Below are 18,005 nucleotides of genomic sequence, written 5' to 3'. Positions count from 1 at the left end.
ACCTCAAAATTTTAATGTCGAAGCTGAGCGTACAAGAACAAGCAGTGTTTTGATGCTGCACGTGAGTTTTTATTAAATGGTCAGCTGCATTCACGAGATTCAGGCAACCGAAGAGCCGCAAAGGAAAGGTTTATCTTTATATTTCATACCCTGTTGTGTTACGCAGCCACAAAGCTGGGCAAGCTTGCAAACAGGAAGAAATCTCTGCTGTCACATCGACACCGACGACGGCTGGTGGTGAGTCCTTTTAATTCTTCCGCCAGGCAGAGCTAACGTTAGCTAACAAGCTTGCCACAGACAATCCATTGTGACTTAAACAGCCGTGATTTAATACTGTGTTATTTCAATAGTGAAATGATTGATGCTCTGTTTTCACGTCTGTGCCGTCTTAAATCTGGAAACGAACAAGACATCTGGCCATTCTTTTTGTCGCTTGATTTGTTTTCCGGGCTAATCGGGGCGGAGGGCGGTTCGAGTTTTAGCCAATCAATGGCGTCTCTACGTAAAACCCCGCCCGCCGCGCTCGCTTACATTTATTTATTGAACCCACTTCCGGACTCCGACCAAACAAAAGGAGGCGCTTAAGGTAGTTTCCCTTCACGTCAAATAAACGAACATCAGCTGTAAATATTTGACATTTGCGCTCAAGAAAGAACATCCTGCGTATTCCCGACGTGCAACCTCCTACCCACAGCATGTCAATTCAACAACATGAGCAACGATGCTACTTTCACCTCCGGCAGTCCTAGCGCCACCTTAACAAACCGATGTCAACGTTCATGCAGGTTTTTTTTTGCATTGACGTCAACCGCATACAGCACAAAACAGAGGCTTTCTCCATATTTCGTATGCCTGAGTCAGAATATGGACAGATAGCTAGACACTGGTACCAATTTTAAACCAAACTGACTGCGACAGCCGCTGATTTATCTTCCATCACTTTGAGGAAGACACTACGCCCAAGGATAACCGCAACACAGCCACCGGTAAAGAAATGACACATCCATTCTCTCTACTGCTGCTGCTGCTGCAGCTGATAGCTGCTGTTATTCAAAATAGATGGAGTGGGGGTGGGGGTTTCTTCAAAGCACATAAGGAGGCTTTATGAATAGAAACATCCTTGTGTCCAAAAGAGATTGCAATGCAACATTTGTGTATCCAACAAGATTGTGCATGTTTGTCAAGAAGCCTCTGAGTCTTTGAGTGGATGTCAGCCAAGGTTTTGAGCCAACAAGAGGGGAGAGAATATTTTAAGAGACAACCTGGGATGAATAGGACAAGTGCTTTACTCTGTTAGTTTTAACTGTGACAACTGTGCTTTCACTTTTGCTCAACCTCCTGAGTGTCCATGTCTCAATTTGCAGCATTGTCTGTAGTTATTCCCTTGGGCATGACAGCAGATTGTTCCCTCATAGAGGACCATGGCTGGTGTGTTTTTGTCGTCCATTGTGTTTTAGAAAATGGGACCCGAAGCTAGACGCCAGGCAGCTGTGGTGACATTTGAGATGGTCCTCAAAGGGGAAAGGGGAGAGTGTTTAGTTGAAAGAGTGCCTCTGAACAGATGACAACATAATTAGGATGTATTTATTCTCATTGAATTGTGTGTTTGGCTGGAGAAACTCAACTTTATTGAAATGTAGTTGTTGAGTTGAGCGTTGCATTACTTCAAATTGATCATGTTCTTCATTGATGAGGTTGTTTGTTGTAAATAAGCTTTTTATCATCACAAAATGCTCTCTTTCTATATACTAACATAAATATTTTCTTTAAAATGAAAAGCATCACTAGAGGGCCTTTAGATATATTTTAAACAGCGCATCATGTTGAAGCTCTCCATCAGAGGAGTTCAGAGTACCTGGCTAAACACTTTTCAAACCACTTGGCAACGCTTGTAAGGCATCACAGCTTCAAATTCAGTTTATTTGAGTAAAATTTTTCTCTCCCTGAGGTCCTTTTTAGGCCTGTGATGTTTCCAATTTCGTTCTAGTCTCGTTTTAGTCATCCAGTAGTTTGCCTTAGTGCATCCTAAATATTCACCAGACAGCCACTTATAAGATGCCGCGTGTTTATGGTTATGCAACGTTGTGAAGTGTGTTCTCCATCTGAGAGCAGGGCAGATGAGTACAAAGGAAAAGGCTAACTCTGGCTGCATCCTCCTGTCCTCCCACCCTGCCTACCCGAGGCTGCAGCTAGGGGGTTTCACTGCTAATTCTGGTGCAAATAAGCTTGCTAGTCAGGAGTCCACCAAATGAGAAGCATGCATTGATTTGATCCAGCTCAAGTCATAATTTCCATCTCTCGACCCTGTATTGTCATAACGTGATTTAATCAGTCATGACACTGAATGTCAAATAATCAGGCCAGTTAACCTACCAAACGTTGTAACTGAACTCAGATTTCTGTCATGCTGGTAGGCTTCTTGTCATAGCTGTCAGGATTGGTACTATAACAGTAAAGATACAATAATTGCTCGGGACACCTGTCATAACACCTGCCTCCCAGCAGATCAGCAAGGCTTGTGCAGGTGAGAACATTGTATAAGTTAATGACATAGGTATTAACTGATAGGAAAATGCTTTTGTGCATGTTTCAGTTGCCCAGAGTGCGGCCCAGGCAAGAGCCCGCGACCGCCACATCAGGCACCATGATGGAGGGGGGCATGCAGCTGCTCAACCGTGATGGCCACAGCATCTCGCACAACTCAAAGCGCCACTACCACGACTCCTTCGTGTCCATGAACAGGATGCGACAGCGTGGCCTGCTGTGTGACATTGTGCTTCATGTCTCCAACAAAGAAATCAAGGCGCACAAAGTGGTGCTGGCATCCTGCAGCCCCTACTTTCACGCCATGTTTACCAGTAAGTTCAGTCCACGTCGTCCAACACACCTCCTGTTTTTGCCTTGGGCTTATATCCCTGAAGCCCAGCATGTTGCATGCCTCAGAAATTTTCAGCTCCGACTTCAAACTGTGCATCATTTTGCTCTGTTGCTCAGAGCTTGATAACAAAACAATTCGCGTGTACAGTGAACACTACCTCATCCTTTCAGCATCATCACTTCCTTCCCTCTCTTCCTGTCTGGGGCACAGGTGGTCAGATGAGGTGTGTGTGTGTCTCACATTTCCTCTGGATACTAAACCTTTGTGAGTGTACAATGTGTCTCCAGACAGTCAGTTGTCTGGCTTTGAGACTCAGCTGTTAGGCCTCCTCTCGTCTGGCCCAGTCACTAATTGGCCCATTTTAACAGAATCTGGGCATCTTTCATGATCATCCAAACAACACAGCAAAACCACAGCTCTCCAGCTGATGTTGTATTTGTGATTTCTTCTTACTACAAGAGACAGAGAAACATAAAAAATTGATAAATATTTGACTGCTGATTTGGAACCTCCCGACAGAGTTCTGCAAGAACACTCATGTTGGGTAAGTGTGCATTGATTCAATAATTTCAGAAACTTCCATACCTTTATTAAACAAACAGCAACAGATGAACTTTTCACATTTGGCAGCGGTACTGTATATAGTAGGAGCTACCATGTTTCAGCATGATGGAACAGGGAGGTGATAGGTGCATTCCAGATAAACTGCGTTTCGCCTGGGAGGTGGACAAGATCAGGCTGCAGCAGCAGGGGATGGTTAAAAAGAAAAAGCTGCAGTCAAGTCTGACTGCGTCCAAAAACCCTCAAAGGAGCTACAGAAAGTCAGAAATATTTTACATTCTATTAGATCCATCTATAGGCTACCTGTAGTTTGCAAACCACATTATAAGCTTTATTTTTATTATTGTTATTATAGTTATTATGGACCACACAATATTTTAACAGATTAGACCGTCATTGCCCAACATGAGAGGTATAGCCTACAGTTAAGCTTTAAATAAAAAAGTAACACAGAAAATTGGTATTTTTGCCCTGATCTCGTCAAGGGATCGTTGCCCACGTGTTCAAGACGTTAGAGTGAGTCAGAATCAAGTCTTGCACAATATTGTGCAGCGATCACCAGTGATCAGTTCTGCACAGACCTGGCTCATCTTGAACTGGCCTAATAATATCAGTTAGAGTTTTAATGGTTATAACTCAGGAAAAATATAATCGCTCTCGTTGCACATGCAGATGAGATGTCCGAGAGTCGTCAGACCCATGTGACCCTTCATGACATCGACCCTCAGGCTTTGGAGCAGCTGGTCCAGTATGCCTACACAGCAGAGATTGTGGTTGGGGAAGGCAACGTGCAGGTATGGTAGAGGATTTCAGATCTAAAGACAAGATTGTAAAATGAGACTTTTAATTTGACTCCCATTTATCAAAGAGTTAACAGTGAATTTCCACCTGTAACTGCATTCATTCTAGACATTGCTCCCAGCAGCGAGCCTGCTGCAACTCAACGGGGTGCGGGACGCCTGCTGTAAGTTTCTCCTCAGCCAGCTGGACCCCTCCAACTGCCTCGGCATCCGAGGGTTCGCTGACACACACTCCTGCAGCGATCTGCTCAAGTCTGCACATAAGTATGTCCTGCAGCATTTTGTGGAGGTGTCCAAGACAGAAGAGTTCATGCTGCTGCCACTGAAACAGGTGAGGGTGATGTTTTTTTTGTCTCCTGCTGTGTCCTCTGCCAACTGCAGCTTTTTAAAGGAAGCACTTTTAATGGTGGCATATTTATAGTGGGAAACTGTGGTCGGCAGATCTGTGTACTGGTAAGTGCTTCCTCAGTCAGTCATACTGGTACTTTGCTTACAATGAAATCTGGCAGCATTGTTATGGTCAGTCAGCAAGGACAACATGGGTACAAAGGTAGAATGCTTTTTCATTGTGAAAGCCACAGCCCACTGAACAAAAACATTTCCTGCTCCTGTTTACTTGAAGACAAGTGGTGGGAGTCGTATTTATTTAAAATGTTATCTATTTTAAATTCATGAAAGACAATTTTTGACTCATGTGTTCCCATCTTGCTGCTCACTTCACTTCAGTGGCCCAACTGGAGTAATCCATCCAGTTAACTGTAAGTATGCCAAAGAAAACATCAAAGATAAACACAAAGCAACACAAAGCAAGGGTTCCCACGCTTTCATTTATCTGTGGTGGCACGGCATGATTGAAATATCTGCCACCACATTTTGAATTTCAATTTTTGGAGTCGGACTGTCATTAGGAGTCTACTATTAGAATATATGTATACAAGGTACAAGGTAGATTTATTTATTTAAAAAAACACTCTCAGAGTGCATCATGTATGCATTCACGGACCCACAAAAACATCCATATTTAGAAAGGGGACACAAAGAGCAAAAAAAAAAAACAAAACAGAAAGCTTGCTAACACCCCCCAAGCTACCCCCACACATTGATAGTAATGCTACACAATAATACTAAAGCAATCTTTATTAAGTTGCTGCATATTGTTTATCACAGGCCGCTGCACAGTGGTGCAGTGCTTAGCCCCTCACAGCAAGAGGATTCTGGGTTCTTCAGGCCATCTTAGGCCCCTCTCTTTGGAGCTTGCATGATGGTTAATTGTTGACCTCTAAATTCCCGCACGTGATTGATTGTCTGTCTCAATGGGTCGGCCCTGTGATCGTTTGGCGACCTGTCCAGGGTGTACCTCACCCAGTGTCAGCTAGGATCTTCTCTTGCCCCACTGTGATCCAGAATAGCGGTTATAGATAATGGATGAGTGGCTGGATATTGTTTACCACCTTTTCTTCACTAATAGAGAAGTAGCTGCAAGCCAGTCGCAGTGTTTCTAACATTCATCAGGAAGACCTCTCTTCTTTCTTGGCTAGCTGCATCAATCACTGTCCCTTGTGGTTTTATCATTACGCTGTTCTGCCATGGACTACTTTATCTGGCACGTCAACTTAGCCAAACTATCACTTATTCATCAGCTGGGCTCAGCAGTGGCAACGCTGTGGTTCCTGTCCTAGAAGTGGTAATTAGGCAAAGCCAGTGACCTTTTCCACAGCTGCCATACTGTTTATAGAGCTAACAGCAGTGCTTCCATTTCTGTGGTATCAAGAACAGTTTGAACATTTTACTCTGACCATTTCAGCCAAGATTTTTGGAAAATTAGGTAAAATTTGAGTTTGATAATTCAGTGATAGCCATCAAGCAGGGCTGCTGTAGATGAAGGGTTGCTAGTTTGATTCCCAGGCAGGCGAGATAAACAGCTAAAGTGCCATTTAGCAAGGCATACGACACAAACTACTCCATGAGAACCGCTCAGCAGCCAACAGGTCAGACTGTGGATGCACTAACAGCTTCTTAGTGTGAATGTGTGTTGCCAGTTAAGTTAAGGTTAAAGAAACAATGAAGGCACGGCCTCTTATCTGAACTTCAACAAAAAGTTGGTCCCACCAACCAAAATCAGCATGTGAGTGGGACCTTCTATCACTGCAAAATTAATTTAAAAGTCTGATGTAAAGGGAGTCGCGTTTGTTGTTACAGGAGTCAAACAGGAAAATGGTTTCAGGTCTGAGCATCAAAACACCATTGTGCTAGTTGTTCATGTGAATATTCCTGAAGGTAGTACTTAAATTTTCCATATACTTGACGTTAAAATGCACAGTTAATAAACTCTGTTATTTTGGTAATGTTCGAACCTTTGTAATCTTTAATTGCTTCTTAAGTTTTTGCTTTTTTATCAGCCTCTCAACATCAGACTGCATCTACAGGCACAGCAGGTGATACATATCTCGAGTCAGGTGTTGAAGTTCGTGTTGATGTCTCAATAATGGAAAGAACTGCATCATCTCTGATATGGGATGGCGTCTCTTTCACACAGACGTCTTATTGAGCCTTGCCAAGTGACAATGAATTGAAGCTGTGATTAAAACAAGTAACAAACAGCTGCCAGCATCATTTTCCTATTATCTTAGTAGAGAGTAGAACACTTCACTCCATCTGTCTGTGGCTTTCAAAGCCCTCAGTCTGATACTGCAATAGGAGTGTGTGGGCGCTGTCCATTAAAACAGTGAAAGTTAATCAGCATAAAGACAGATTTTAAATAAACAATTTTCTTTCCTTTGTTTCTCTTTTTCTGTTTCTATTTTTGTTCGGCTCACCGTCCCATTCTGTCTGCAGCTGTTCTGTGCCATAAATCTGCGTCAGATCATGATTTATGTACTGGCTGCACTAAAGGAATCACAGAGGTGTGAAATATGCCCCATATTTCCGTCCGTGTTCTGTGAAGGAAGTGACGAGGCATGGCAGGGTGGTGACTTGTCAGCTTTGGTGATGCTTCACTGATGTAGCATTACATGCAGAACATTATGAAGACAACATAGCATGGGTGTTTCCTAATTACTGTGTGTGGTGTATTATATCATCCTAAAAATCTTTACACAGCCAAAACCCCTTTTAACTCTCAAATCACTCATTCTTGCTGCTCTACTACAAAGACGTTCACCCCAATTGTCTCCACACACTTGCAAACGTTTAGGTAAATGTGATGCAGTGTGCACATGCAGAGGTAAGGGAAACTGCAGGGCGGGGCAGTAGCAGAACCAGTGGCACTATTTCTCTGTGTGACTGAGGATTAGTGCAGCTTGTTCCTGGGAGGCTGCTAACTGTTGCCCTGATCTGGCCGGGCAAGACAGCTGCAGCAGCTGGCTGCTCTGGCCCCACCCAGCCCTGCCAGCTTTGGGTTCATCTGGGAACACTGCCAGCCAGCCACTCAGACTGCAGCACTCGCTGTGCCACGCACGCACGCACGCACGCACGCACGCACGCACGCACGCACGCACGCACGCACGCACGCACACACACACACACACACACACACACACACACTTACTGACCTTAATATAACACACAGGCATTTATGTGTGAATGTTAAAATGGTTCCTGACATGATTTTGTTTCACTTTATTTTGAATTAAGTGATGCTATTTGATAAAACAAAATGCGCTGCCCAACCCTTTAAAATATCAGTCTGGATCCAGTACAACAAATCAAAGGAGAGAGGAGAGAGGAGAGAGGAGGTAGGAAGAGAGCCAACAATTCTGCAGTCAAAGTCAGGTACAACATGCAGGAACTAACACTGTCTGTGACCAACGCAATTCATTTCCTGTGTGTTGCCATGCTTGATCAGGAAGCTTTTAATGTCACTGCACTCCTCTGATGGACACAGTAGAATTAATGGCACTGTGAGTTTGGATTTGAGGATGTTGCTCTTAAATGATAATAAATGTCTCTGCCTGTCTGGTTTGTCTTGTCCATCCAGGTTCTGGATTTGATCTCCAGTGACAATCTCAACGTGCCATCTGAAGAGGAAGTGTACCGCGCTGTGTTGAGCTGGGTCAAACATGATATAGATGGACGCAGGCAACATGTACCTTGGGTAGGACTTTCTTATCTTATTTCACAACACACAATGTATATTAATTCGACTATACTCTATGAAAAAAAACCCACCTCCATCACATTTTTTCCATTCCCCTTTCCTAACCATAACTCTCCACCCACCATTTCTGTGCCCCCTCTAGCTGATGAAGTGTGTGCGGTTGCCACTGCTGAGGCGAGACTTCCTGATGAGTAACGTGGATACAGAGCTGCTGGTGCGGCACCACTCGGAGTGCAAGGACCTCCTGATCGAGGCTCTCAAGTATCACCTGATGCCTGAGCAGAGGGGAGTCCTCAGCAACAGCAGGACGCGCCCACGACGCTGTGAAGGCGCCAGCCCTGTGCTCTTCGCCGTTGGTCAGTGTGCCCCTGAAGGTACCCACTAGGGTACACTTAGGCCACACTTTAGATTAACTTTAGCTTCTGACGTCACTGCAAACATCAGCATTTTAACAGCTTGGAGATAAAAATACTGATATAATTCTATGGGACAAGATATTGTAATGTATAGCGCTGTCATCTAATAGTTTAAACGTCTTCCAAGTCTCAAACTGCAGTAAAGTGAAACATTTGTTTGAACTCTTGTGACTGTTAAAGCTGAAATTAACAAGGGAATAAACACTTCCCTGATTATTACTTTATCCAGATATGTATTGGTTTTGTTGTCATTTGGAAATCATATTATTCTCCTTCAGCTTAGTTCAATTTGGAGCCATAAGTCAAGGGTGTCCATACTTTTTTAAATGGGGGCCAGATAAGATACATTGAAAATACCTGGGGGCCAGCTGCTTCTTGCATCATGTAGGTTACCAAAAAAAAAAATCCCATACAAATGAGACAAACAACTGTTTCGTCTTGCAGTGAAAAAGAATTTGCCATGGACTTTTCACTTATGTCCTGTAGGACTGTAGATTTGCTGTAAGGTGATATATTGTGGTATTTAAAAAAAATAATTTCAAGGAAAACTGTCATAAAAACCACTCTAGCATATGCATAAAATTTGAGTAGAAAAAGTTTACCTTTTTTAAGCAATTAGAACAGTAGGATCTTTATTTATCACAGCTCAGGTAACATGCTAGTTGTACTGTATGTTGTGAGGTTGGAATGGTAGAGTCATATGACTGAAGATAGATTACAGCACTGCTATCTAGCAGTCGGGGTATTAAATTGTATTTATTCTTATAAACACTGTGTCACAAAACAAAAATTGTAATATTCAAGTGCATATTTTCTTACACCCCTACTTTATTAACCAATAATGCGTGGGGCCGCATAATATATTTTACATATCAAGCCGAGGGGCCGTTTTGGCCCCCGGGCCGGACTATAGACATGCCTGCCATAAATTAACTACAATGAGTAAACTTGGGTCTCAAGTCATTCAGCCAAATTCCTCTAATTTTGGCATGCATTTGCCAAAACCGCTATGTTCCTCATTATATTGGATTTTCATGTTTACTTTTACTGCTCATCGTCAAAGCTTTTTTTTCCCCCCACATTGTGTTTATGTGTGCTTGCAGGTGGTGGCAGCCTGTTCGCCATTCATGGAGACTGCGAGGCATATGACACAAGGACTGATCGCTGGCACATGGTGGCGTCCATGTCTACTCGGCGGGCACGGGTTGGCGTGGCAGCCATTGGGAACAGACTTTATGCTGTTGGCGGGTAAGTGATGAGAACTATAGTGTTTACCTTTCAACCAAAACTAGTTAACCCACCATCTCTTCTCTTACTTAAATATTACACATTACAACTTCACCTGACTTCTCTAAAGGGGAAGCGTTGGCAGGTGGAAAGTGTGGATGATTTACATGTAAAATGATCCTAAGTCGTGGATATGCAAAATCTAACAGCTTGGTCGTTGTGCTCCTGATAAGCTGTTGAGGGCTGTCCTCAAAGCAAAATGCCTCTTTAACGTGACTCTTTTTCCATTGCATTCGTAGAGATAACTTCAGGCAACAAGATTCCCCTTCAAAATCATCAAAAAGCCTTCTCTGATTAATTTACATCAACGTCTCCTCAGGTATGATGGCACCTCAGACCTCGCAACTGTTGAGTCCTACGACCCCATCACTAATTCCTGGCAGCCAGAGGTTTCCATGGGCACGCGGCGGAGCTGTTTGGGAGTAGCTGTTCTGCATGGCCTGCTGTACGCTGCTGGAGGTTATGATGGAGCTTCCTGCCTCAATAGGTACACACAGACTAACTGTTTGGTTATGAGTGTTGAACATCTTGATAATTTACTTTTGCAGCATTATTGTATTCAGTACAAGTAAGTCTTTTTCTACTCGTCCAGTGCAGAGCGTTACGACCCTCTGACCAGTACATGGACCTCGATTGCTGCCATGAGCACCCGTAGGAGATATGTCCGAGTAGCAACTCTGGGTAGGAACTTGCCAGAAAACACAATATCATGAGCATGCTGTTCTACTGTTTGTTTATGTTTCACCACCTGCATCTGAATATCTGAAATCAAGAGGGAGTCGCCACCTTGGTATTTGACTGCTAATATTTACATTCTTACGGATTACTCCCTTTTCCCTTCCAGATGGCAGCTTGTATGCGGTGGGAGGTTATGACAGCTCCTCACATCTCGCAACAGTGGAGAAATATGACCCCCAGGTAAACTGCACGCTGTTAAATGTATCATCAAAGTAATGTGTTTGTTGCCAAGATAAACTGAATGTGGAGACAAAACTGTTCACCACAGATGTATCCATTATCATGTGACCAATGCTGAGTCTCTTGATGTATTAAACAGAGCAACACATGGACAGCCATTGCCAACATGCTGAGTCGGCGCAGCAGTGCCGGGGTCGCCGTGCTGGACGGCATGCTGTATGTTGCAGGAGGCAACGACGGCACAAGCTGCCTGAACTCTGTGGAACGGTTCAACCCCAAGGCCAACACCTGGGAGGGAGTGGCCCCCATGAACATACGCAGGTTAGTCTACACCCAGAATTCATACTCGTGTAAAACAGAAAGGGGCGGTCTAGGGGCCAGGTAAAAAATCAGTAAAAGATCTGTGTAGATTCACAAATAAAAGTGTGTGTAATCACCGCCCTGCAACCAACACAACCACTCAGCTTCATGCAAATGAATGCGCAATGATGTCACCAATATGCAAATGAGCCTATGGTGCATTTGCACCTAGACCCTAAGGAAAATCCTGAAGAACAACACCGCATAGGACAAATACGCTCTCTATTACTTTTTGTAAAATCACAAGTAGAGATGCTGTTTACTAAGTTTAAATACTAGAAAAGAAAATGGAAAATGTGCAGGCCCCATTTCTTTCTTTTTCGTTTTTTTTTTATTAAGGTTTTTATTTAATCTTTTGTAAATAAATAGACACTGTTATTATCTTTAGTTGTACAACATCCAAAGGCCTGACTTAATTAACATCTGTCCATATGACATTTCCTTTTTTTGTAATACATCTCAGACAGTTAAAGATAAACCAAAATAAAGTAAAATTAAATGTATTAATATAAAATGCTTGTAGCAGTCTGATAGAATTAGTGAAAAAAAAAGTTAAGAATGTTCCTTCAAGTTACCATAACAACAAATTCTCAGAGGCACAACATATCGTACCCTTTTCTTCCAGAGCTGTACAAAAATGTCCATCCTTAGGTTCAAAGAGAAAGTACCCTTTTCCATAATGTAAATCTCCATTGTCACATCTATCCACCTGTTTATGTTAGGACCAACATGCATCATCCTTCTTCTTTGGGGATGTAGCCTAAATACATTACTTTGAAGTCTAATGGTATATGCTTATTAAAAAGGGTTTGTATTATTGTCTGTATTTCTTTCCAGCAATTTTGTATCTTTTGGATCTCCCTGAATATATGGCAGTGGTTTGCAGATTGACAGCCTACAGCCGTAGTTTTCCTCCAGCCTTGAAAACTACTATTGTCATAGTGTGCTGTCATAAGAGGAGTAATTTTCCATGCATGGGATTAAGCGCCTTTCCATTAAAGTATTCATATATCTATATACAATATAAATATAATAAAATATAATATCTTGCCATTTTTCATCTGTTATCGACAAATCTCCTTCCTTCTCCCATCTGCCCTTTATATATTTTGTGGAAAAAGCTTTCAGACTGTGAGGAGACTTAAATTCGAGAGATGACCTCTTTTGTAATGCCTGGTTTAAATGCATTTATAAATAGCTAGATGAATGATTTACTGGTTTCTCTGGCATTTTTCTTTTTAACTTTTTGGTGGTAGTAATTCCTTAATTGAAGGTATATACAAAAATCTTTGTTTTCTAATGAAATTTGAAAAGGACATAAACTGATCTTTCCGAGCACTTCCACACATGTGACATTTTATGTCACAGCTACACTGCTACATTACTCATTCCAAGACGCATATCAACGACTGTACGAGAGAGAGAAAGAGAGAGAGAGAGAGGGAGAGAGAGATGGGACAGGAGATGACATTATGACAAAGGACCTGGGATGGATCCAGGGAAGGTAATTAAATGAGACACACCTTCGCCAACTGAGCCATCAGCCATCAGTTTCAACCCACAGTAGTGAAATGCACTGACCTTAAATGCACTAAACATTTTTGTTCATTTCTGTCCAGCTTTTATGCTTCTTTTCATGCTTCTTAACAACCATGTGACACCTTGGTGTGGGAGGGGGGGTGCGCACTCGTGTGTTTATTAAAAACACTGCGGTACCCACAGTTTTGCCTTAAACTAAGTAGAAGATAAAATCTCTTTTGAAAAGTTACAGAACAAAGCTGTCTGTATGGAGCTTGTCAAAAGGATGCCCCTGCTGCGATTACTTTGCTCTGCGGAAAATCTTTACTCTTCAAGGCGTAGGATTTGGGGCATTTGGATGTCTTCCTTACTGCCTAAACCTTCTTACGGCATAAACATCAAATGACCTATTTTCCACAACAGTCAGCACTTTCTTATTTCGAAACTTGTCCTGTGGGTGATTATCAAAGCAGGCGTGCATGCACACACTTAGAGCATTGTATTGATGTAAGATCAGCATCGGGGAGGGAGATTTGGAGATGTAGCAGTCTTGGATTTGAGGACACATCAGCAGATTCACGTGTTCCCCTGGCCCCTAGACATACACACACACACACACACACAGACATACTTTGTTGTGTGTGAGTCAGTATACTGTAGGAGCAGGGAAACCTGACAACAGTCGACTGTGCAGCCCCATGAATAACCCATGTGTTAATCAGCTGTGTGGCTTTGAGTGCTTTTCTTATCCAGTTGCTGAGAGACTCCATTTACACAGTCCAAAACATCATGCTGTATTTACCACTAATCCATCACACTCCTCAACAATTTGACACTTGCGCCAATGTGGAAATATAGAATAACTGACTTGGCCAAAATAATCTCACTATATATTGACAATGACTTTTTATGCCTTTGCACTGTCAACAACCACAACTAGAGGAGTTATGTTTCTGGGTTCTCTGTCAGTCCTACTTTTGTAAAGCCAATACCTCAGAAATGTCTTGAGGGGATTTCTTGAAAATTGGCACAAACATCCAACTGATTAGATTATGGTGGTCAAAGGTCACTGTGACCTCACAAAACATGTTTTTAGCCATAAGTCAAGAATTTATACTACTTATGATGAAATTTCACACAAATGTCTAATAGGATAAAATAATGAAGTGATGACATTTTATGTCCAAAAGATCAAAGGTCAACTATACCGTATCATCATAATGTTTTCTGGCCATTATTCAATGTCATATTTTAGGAACAGAAGGGAAGACATTTGTTCAGATACTAAAGTGGTGACACTAATCTTGGTTGTACACCTTAAAACGGTGCTGACTGTAGATCAGGGTTTCCCACACATTCATTTATTTGTGGCCACATCCACCGCCAAGAATTGATTTTATATTTTTTGAGCTGGACCATTATTAGGAGGACTATTGTAATATGTATACCATCCAGTTATTGATTGCACAACACTCTTTAAGTGCAGAGCGTACTCTTAACACAGATGAAGCAGTAGAACGGCAGGCACAGTGAAATGAAACTTAACTGCTGGTCTGCATGTCGGTAGCCGCTACTCCTCTCATCCATTGACCGGATTGACAAATTAATAATCAACCCTGGTACTAAAACTCCTAAAATTGCTACCCAGGGGGAAAAAAACTCACGACAAGTCCTGGCTACACTGCATTCACAAACCCACAAAAAAGTCCACACACAATGATAAAAGGAGGGACACACAAGATTTTAAAAAGGGCATTTGCAGACCCCCCTGCCCATGAGAAAATCTCTAAGTCTTAGACAGACATGGATGTAAACTACAATTTGACTGGTTGGCGGAGGCACACAAAATGCTAGTTGGTATTCTAGTTTTGACTTAATCCTCTTTGATGGCAGAGAGTCTCTTTATATCGTCCCAACAAGCCATTCATTTTTCCACTGGTCTACTGTTAGGATTTATGGTGAATAGTGAATAGTTATTGGCACGTCTGGTTTCCTCAGACTGTGGACCACTGTGTTCACCATTACTTACTGTGATATTAATTAGAATCAATAAATATCTCAGTTGCTGTCCCATCTGTACATCTCAGAATCTCATTTGTCAAATTTCACTTTTTCTGGGGCAATCATTGATACTGTTGCAATGGGCTTACATTTTGTGAATGTAATGCAAAGCCCACACTGCATCTATTGTAAATTAACAAGTGTTGGCTTCCGCTGACACTGTGATAAGTCTAGTTGGCTAGATTAAACAGAATGCATACAGTTTAATATTTATTCCCGATAAGAGCTACAATAAATGATACTTGTGTGACAAACCACAAAATATGGCGTTACAATAGATTTGGAATTTATATACAGAATTAAATTTTTTTCTCGTTCCCAGGAGCACCCATGACCTGGTGGCTATGGATGGCTGGTTATACGCAGTGGGAGGTAACGATGGCAGCTCCAGTCTCAACTCCATCGAGAAGTACAACCCGCGCAGCAACAAATGGGTCGCGGCCTCCTGCATGTTCACGCGGCGCAGCAGTGTTGGTGTGGCTGTGTTGGAGCTGCTGAACTTCCCACCACCCTCCTCACCCACTCTCTCGGTTTCCTCCACCAGCCTTTGACACGAGGTCACCGCTTGGCTGAGCTCAGCCTCTGCTGCTACAGCCCAGACTGGCTCTGGGAAGAAACGTAACTGCTCGGTTTGAGACAGGGAGGAGGAGGACTGCAGTGGACAGGTAAATAGACAGAGAAAGAGGGAAGGTATGGATAAGGCCATCCAGAATTAGTGGCACTCTTGGTAAAGATTAGCCAATCATAGTTTAAAAAATACATAAAATTCATGAACTTAAATTGAATGATAAGCAATTTAAAAAAGTGCATTGCCCTGTAATCTCAAAAGACACACACAACTATTAATTTTCATGCAATGTCAAGTTTTTTTTCTTTTTTTTAAGGTCAAACCCATCTGGCTACCCTTTAAAAAGTTTGCCATTATTTCGGGACTGCACTTTTATCTGGTCTAGATGCCTGAAACCTGAAACTCCACTGTACAGCTCCAGCATACAGATACCAGCTCCCACTCTCTTTAAGAGAACAAAGATGTTCCCAGATGTTGTAAACGTTGCCCGATCTCTCCTCGAGCTCCACTTTTTATCCCACCACTCCGGTGTTTGACACACTTGTCGTGAAATGTGGTGGACACTTAATTTTGTCATGTGAAATGTAAATGTTTTTGGTTTGATGTCGTCCTCTGCAAGATTTTTCTTTTGATGTCAGGATTTTTTGCAATAATGTACAAAAAAAAGAGAACCTGTCTGAATGATTTTACTTTTGGAATGTAGCTTTTTACTGAGTGTGCCATGCATGTTTACGTATCGGCATTGACTCCCAACAGGAGGATAAAATGTTGTAGTGCTGCTATGCCACACTAGGTGGCAGTTAGAGGCAATGTTATAAACCCTTCCAACACTGCAATTCAGCATGGACACTGGAAACATAGAGATGTTAGGCCCTCAGAACTGTATTGAGTTTGAAACTTTTTTATAAACACAGAGAAAAATTGTGTTGAACTATATGTATTTATAAAAATGTATAAATTCTAATATATTCTGTTTTAAAGATGCTTAGAGAAGGACACAGAGCAGACCAATGCCTATTTAAGAGCGTTTTTACTATATTTATTTAACTGTGTTATGCGCATATCGTCAATGGAGATGACAGAGAGAATGTCCAAGTGCGAGAGAGACAGTTCCTGGTTAAGAGGACTGATTGTTGCATTTGATATGCAGCATTTCATTTACATTTCTTAATGTTTCTTCACTGCCACAAGCATGATCTCACCTGAAACTGTACTTTATGTCCGCTACATTTGTGCAAAAGGCTTAGCTGCTTGAATAAGCTATTGACCAGACCATGAAAGGACTATATATTGTCTTTAATCCTATTGAGTGGACAGGGAGCTGGATATAATCTGTGGACACTTGATGGTTCAAAATAATACTTTAACAGTTTACCTACTGTACATCAACACTTGACACTAATGAGTAATGCTGTTGACACTTGGTGCTGTCATATTTCCCTCCATTCATAATCAAGTCAATTGTTATTACCTCATTGTTGAAATGGATCCAACTCTATTGCAACTAGAAACAACTGTATAATTAACTACAAATATACTGGCTATATAGCGTGTGGTGGGTGACTTAAGAATGTCAGCACTGAACTTGGTTGTCTAAAATAAATTGATTACTTTGAGTCTTCTTGACTCAGCTAATACCCGGGTTTAGTTCTGTTCATGTGTAGCGCAGTGATACTATTCCAAACTTCTGAGAAGTTGCCTTTTTTTCCTCCTTTTTTTGTTGAAGGATTTCGTTGACCCTGTTGTGTTTACCTAAAGCTTACTTTTCATTTGTTAGTGTGGACCCAGTAGAATAGGGGCTGTGATGTTCTTATGGAGATGCTGTTATTCTGTAAAGTCCGTGTGAGTCAGGGCCACACAAAACCACATAAGACTCTGGCCTCGATTCTGCTGATTGAACTGTAAATACAAAAGTTGCTTAACTTAAATCCATTTGTGCAATTTTAATGTAACTGTAGCTTTTTTAAGTTTGTGTTCAATGTGGTGATAATTGTTTATTTATGTTTGTTATTTATGAGGAACTTTAAAATATTGAATTTTGCACTATTGCGAAATGGAGCAATACAATGTAAAAAATAAAATAAAGATGTTTTCAGATGTGATAACTGGCTGGACGAGTTTAAACACATGCACATACACTGGGCAGGAAAAAAAATATTACAAAAATATCCTGCAGGTTTTATTGCTGCATTTGCAAAAGCATCTCACTACAGGTCATTCTGGATCAGAGAAGAAGCTAATCGCAGAATGAAAACACATACAGACAAGCAAGCACACATAAGGTTGTGTTTGTAGCACTGTCTGTTACTAGGCTCACTCTACACTGTTGCTTGGTACCTTCCCAGCATACTCCTCTTTCATAGTGATCTAAGCAGACAGCTGAACACTCTCACTTTACCCTTCTTGACCTCAGTCACATGGCATTCACACCTGTGGCTGCCTCTGCACACACTCAAACCTATCAACTACCACGCTACTCAAACATAGAAACAGAGGCCAAATATACACAATAAGGGTTTACAAAAATAGTCATGCACTCGAG

At 41.9% G+C, this 18,005-nt stretch overlaps 1 protein-coding gene across 3 annotated transcripts; it reads left to right on the top strand.

The window, feature by feature from the left end:
• Nucleotides 1-38: 38 nt before the first annotated feature.
• Nucleotides 39-17,550, top strand: klhl17 (kelch-like family member 17). Of its 3 annotated transcripts, XR_006106029.1 has the most exons (13): nt 628-986; nt 2,594-2,858; nt 4,112-4,233; nt 4,349-4,570; nt 8,216-8,332; nt 8,478-8,691; nt 9,855-9,999; nt 10,358-10,525; nt 10,631-10,719; nt 10,883-10,956; nt 11,096-11,277; nt 15,218-15,560; nt 15,780-17,550. XR_006106029.1 is itself a non-coding variant. In XM_042491166.1 (12 exons), exons 2-12 carry the CDS (start codon nt 2,645-2,647, stop codon nt 15,444-15,446), a joined length of 1,776 nt encoding a protein of 591 aa, XP_042347100.1. In that variant the 5' UTR covers nt 39-237; nt 2,594-2,644; the 3' UTR covers nt 15,447-17,549. The 3 variants fall into 3 exon arrangements, 2 of the variants coding, with proteins under 2 accessions (XP_042347100.1, XP_042347099.1); XM_042491166.1 differs by lacking the exon at nt 628-986 and adding an exon at nt 39-237 and having other exon boundaries at nt 15,218-17,549; XM_042491165.1 differs by having other exon boundaries at nt 15,218-17,549.
• The last annotated feature ends 455 nt before the right edge of the window (nt 17,551-18,005 follow it).

Source organism: Plectropomus leopardus, chromosome 8 (genome assembly GCF_008729295.1).
Source record: "Plectropomus leopardus isolate mb chromosome 8, YSFRI_Pleo_2.0, whole genome shotgun sequence".
In the NCBI taxonomy this organism is placed as follows: Eukaryota; Metazoa; Chordata; class Actinopteri; order Perciformes; family Serranidae; genus Plectropomus; species Plectropomus leopardus.
The sequence above is the reverse complement of the archived record's forward strand: the minus strand, read 5'-3'. Positions and strand labels throughout refer to the sequence as shown.